This window comes from Puccinia triticina, chromosome 4A (assembly GCF_026914185.1).
Source record: "Puccinia triticina chromosome 4A, complete sequence".
In the NCBI taxonomy this organism is placed as follows: Eukaryota; Fungi; Basidiomycota; class Pucciniomycetes; order Pucciniales; family Pucciniaceae; genus Puccinia; species Puccinia triticina.
In genome coordinates, this window is record NC_070561.1 from 495389 (window position 1) to 499834 (window position 4446).

General features: G+C 51.0%; 1 protein-coding gene across 1 annotated transcript; it reads left to right on the forward strand.

The window, feature by feature from the left end:
• Positions 1-440: 440 nt before the first annotated feature.
• On the forward strand, positions 441-3186 carry PtA15_4A47 (uncharacterized protein; the record flags this gene model as incomplete). Its single annotated transcript, XM_053168367.1, has 2 exons — positions 441-824; positions 2614-3186. 2 exons carry the CDS (start codon positions 441-443, stop codon positions 3184-3186), a joined length of 957 nt encoding a protein of 318 aa, XP_053019154.1.
• Positions 3187-4446: the final 1260 nt, after the last annotated feature.

Here is a 4446-nt window from a genome sequence, read left to right on the forward strand (position 1 = left end):
TTTTCCACAGGCCTCCACTTTCCCTTTCTCACCACCGCTCCCTTGCTTGAGCTTGATATTTCTCCCAGAGAACGCTTCTCCACCGGCCTCCACTTTTACCTCCCCACCACCGCTCCCTAGCTTAATATTTATTGTCTGCTGTGTCAGAAATAGCCTTAACCTTCTATAACCCTTCATCATTCCTGCTCCCACCGCTTGCATCATCCTTTATAAACTCTACTGTCTCTCTCCCACCGACTGAGATCACAATCATCCAGCAAACCCACATTTCTAACTTAGTTCTTCTCTCTCTGCATCCACCACGGGCATTGTTCCTTGTGTATTGGTTAATCCTCTTCTACTTCGTGACACCCAGCCTAATCCCCTGCTCCCAGCACCGCTCCCCTTCCATTCTTGCTTCCAGTTCCCAGCCCCTTCTCGCTTCCCGCTCATACCCCGCAATGCCCACATTAAGATCCACCACCCAGCCGTATTTCCCCCTTGTCAAAGATATTTACAAAGTTGTCCCGCTGCCCTGGACACAGGAGGTCCCTTTGCCGGCAGATCAATCGACTCACCCAAACTCGCTCTGGTTGGTTCGTAAGGCCGGTGGCGCCATGCCTGTGTTCCCTCACCATCCCCACCACTTCACCATCCCGGGAAATACACGTGCAATTGCGGACATCTTTGTCGAGGCCATGCAGGCTACAGTGTACTGGGCCGTTCACAAGACCAAGACCAACTCGCCAGCTCCTTGCCTTGCCAACGCTCCAAACAGAGGCGGCCGCCCCCAACAACACCATTTCAAGCTGGAGTTCAAATGCCCCCAGAATGGAACACATATTGTTCGCCCAAATTCAAGGAGATCTGAACCATCTCAGAGATGCGGCTGCCTTGCAGGGTTTTGGATCAGCCACAATGTTACCACCAATTCCTTGCGCGTGTGCTGGCGATGGCAGCACAACCACCAGCCTGACTCCAACACTGAAATGAAGAAGCACCGTCTTCCAAAGCTTGTCATGAAGTGGTTAACCAAACAGGTTATACGTGGGCTTCAATGGCCTTCTATTGAGAAACTTCTGTCCTGCCCGGACCTTTTTTCTGTAAGCTTCAATGATCCCATTATCTCTTGCAACATCTCAGCACACTTAGTAGCATAGAGATTTAATTCCCTTTCATTTGCAGTTGTCCAATGGTTCCGTTCCTGAGGCGCATTACGTGGAGTTCTACCACGTATGGTATCTGATCCAGAAGCGGATCAAGGTCCTGTCAAAGAAGGAAAAGGACGTCTTTACTTCTGTGGCGTTATGGAAAGACCAGCTTGACGCCAAAGGGTACAACACTTTTCTTCCAATTGCGGACGACAACCTGGCATTCATCTTTGCCTTCCAATCACCATGGCAGACCGACATGATGTTGAGACATGGAGGCAACCTACTCATGCTTGACGCGACCCACAACAGTGTCAGCAACTTTTTGTTTGGCGATAACCGCAAAGTAAGCTTGTACACCTTTGTGATTTGGGACCCAGTGACAGGCAAGGGTTTGCCCATCTGCTGGGCGTTTACCGTCTCTTTGGCAAAGTAAGTTTGCCTCACTCCAACTGCCGACTTACCCCGAATCATGATGAGCTAACATTTTTTGTAATGTTTACACCCATCTCACCCACAGGGAGCCCCTCCTTAGCATCCTCAGGTGGATCCGACAGACCACCGGATACGTACCCGGTGCAGTCATGAGCAATTGTGCTCTGGCCATCCGAAACGCTGTTGCCGACGCCTACTCTGACCTCAACGACCCGCCCCCCCATTTCTGGTGCCTGTTCCATGTCTTCAAGGCTTTCAAAGCCAATGTGTTGGCCCACCTGGGTGCCCAGTCTGAGGAAGCCCTTGCTGACTTTTGATGGCTTGTGTATGGTGGAGGCAATCCGGAGTCAATGCAGAACGCTTTCAATGCTAAATGGAGCCAGATCAGTGGCCTGTTTGCTCATTATGTCCAACATCAATGGGACGGCAATTGTAGACATTGGGCATTACATTATCGCACAGTAAGTTTTTGTTTGGCTTTTTTTGTTTCACTTTTTTTCTTCAATGGCCATGTCATGTACTGATTACTTGCCTTGCTTGCAGAATGCCATTCAGGGCATTCATACCAACAATTATGTAGAGTCGTGGCATAGGACGTTGAAGACAAAGTTCATCCCCCCACCTGAAAACGCCGAATGGACAAACTCATCCAAATTCTCAAATACGACGTGGTAGGGTACTACCAGCGTCAGTCGGCCCGTGTCCAGTTGGGCATCCAGAAACAGCGCGTCAATGAATTCCAGCTCAAAGCCCGCGTGGACGGTGATAGCTACACCCCTGACATCATGTGCACCCTCGGCATACTTATTACGCAATGGGCGGACCATGTAAGCTTCTCTGTTCATCCCCATAATATTTTTGCTAACAACATCTATATCATCTACACAGTTTGTCATCAATTCCTTCACTTCTCTGCTCGCCGTGGCTTACTGGGTGGATTATGAGGTGCCAAGCGAGCGGCACGCAAAGCCGCGAATCCTCAGGTGCATGTGCCCGCACTTCCAGCGACACAACAGTGTGTGCAAACATGTTCTGCATTGCGAAACAGTACAAATATCTGGTTGTCAAGGCAGGATGCGTTCCCGAAGCGCCGCCGATGGACATCGAAGCGTTACTCAACAGCTTGTCCAAAGACGGCGCCATAACCGAGCTCGACCCCGCACCAGCCTTTGTTCCGGTTGGCTTGGGCGGCCCAAACCCATCCAACCAACCCTTGCGGCCACTATCACTCTGTCCAGCTGACGTCTTGTACGACGGAGACTCGGACATCGAGGTGATTTCGTCCAATGGATCTGGTTCCACACCAGTCGAACCGCCCGCGTTGGAGAACCAATCAGTTGGAATTCAGCCACTAGCGAACAGAAGGACAAGCCTTGCCCCGCCCACAGCCCAAGACAACAGTATGACCTCCAAGGAGCACTCACAGAGGATCCAAAGTCTTCAGAGCTCGGGCCTGAGAGCCCTGAAGAGGGTCAACAAGGCGATGCGGGCACCAAAGAACTGCAAACTTTTCGCGGCGGCGGCCACAATCGACATCATGGTGAGGTTCCAGGAGGGCGCGCTGGAATTACTCAACATGGTTCAGGAGGCCACCGGTTCAAGCAGCAGACAGATCCGCTAACCTCTCTGGCTCGCAGCAGACAGATCCGCTAACCTCTCTGGCTCATCGGGGATTTACTTACTACCGTCACTACCTTATTTCTTTTATTTCGCTTCTAATGTTCTAGTACTTGTATCGTCCCCACTCTACCTCCATGGCTGGACTGTGTGAAGGAGTTGGAAAGAGGTGTGCTGGTGTGGTTTGACTGAGTCTTTGTATTGTATGATGATGAATGAGCAATGACTCTGAGCAATGAAATATAAGTAACGCCGAATTTTGGAGTGCAAAGATGTGGCGAGGGAAGACTTCGACAGTAGTTACAATTAAGAGGCTCGCAAACAAAGTGGGCGCCTGGCGGTGGGGAAGGTGAGGTAAGGAGTAGGGATGTGGGGGACACAAGTGCGGGCTGGGGCATTTACTCTCCCTGTTTCTCCAGGATCCTGGGCCCTTGAGACCGCAAGTTGGGTCGCGGCAAAGCCGCGTTTGGCGGCGGAGCCGCCCCCAACACTGGAGCAGCAATTTTGCGGCGAAGCCGCTGGCGGCCTCGGAGCTGCACGGCAGCTGGTGCTTGGTGGGGAGCTGATGTTCTAGCAAAGAAACTGTGCTGATACAGCAGTAAAAAAAGGATCAATGGGCTGATGCCCCAAGGCCCTAATGTGGGTAATTTTGGTGTTTGTTTGTATTTCAAGTCAGCCTCAGCGCCAATGCGCCTAGCTAGATATTTGAGGGGCATGGTGATGAGCGAGAGCAGGCAGAAAGCTGAGAACAGCAGGCAGCGGTGCGGGCGGTGTTCGATGGTCGTGGAAGGATGATCACATTGCATGTCAGACTGAGATGAGAGAGAGACTAAGAGGACAAAAGGAAAGGAAACTACAACCTACCTGAGAACAGCAGGCAGCGGTGCGGGCGGTGTTCGATGGTCGTGGAAGGATGATGAAAGGGATCCTTCCACGCCTGCTGCCTCAGGTAGCCTACATACAACGTGTAACATGAGTGTGAAATGTTGGAGAAAGAAGTGAAATGTGGGAAGCAGATAAAAAGAGGAAAACAAGAATAAAACCTGAGTTTGATACTCAACACATGGCGTACGCTGATGTGTAACCGCGGGGGCACAGGACTCTGGGGCGAAGATGACTGCGGCAAAGCAAGTAGGCTAAAAAGGCTATGAAATACAAAAGGAAGCAGAAACGATGCTAACAATGAAAATGACAATGAAACGTAGATGACTGAGGAATCGGAAATGGGGAGGATACAATGGGTTTATATACCCAAGGAACAACC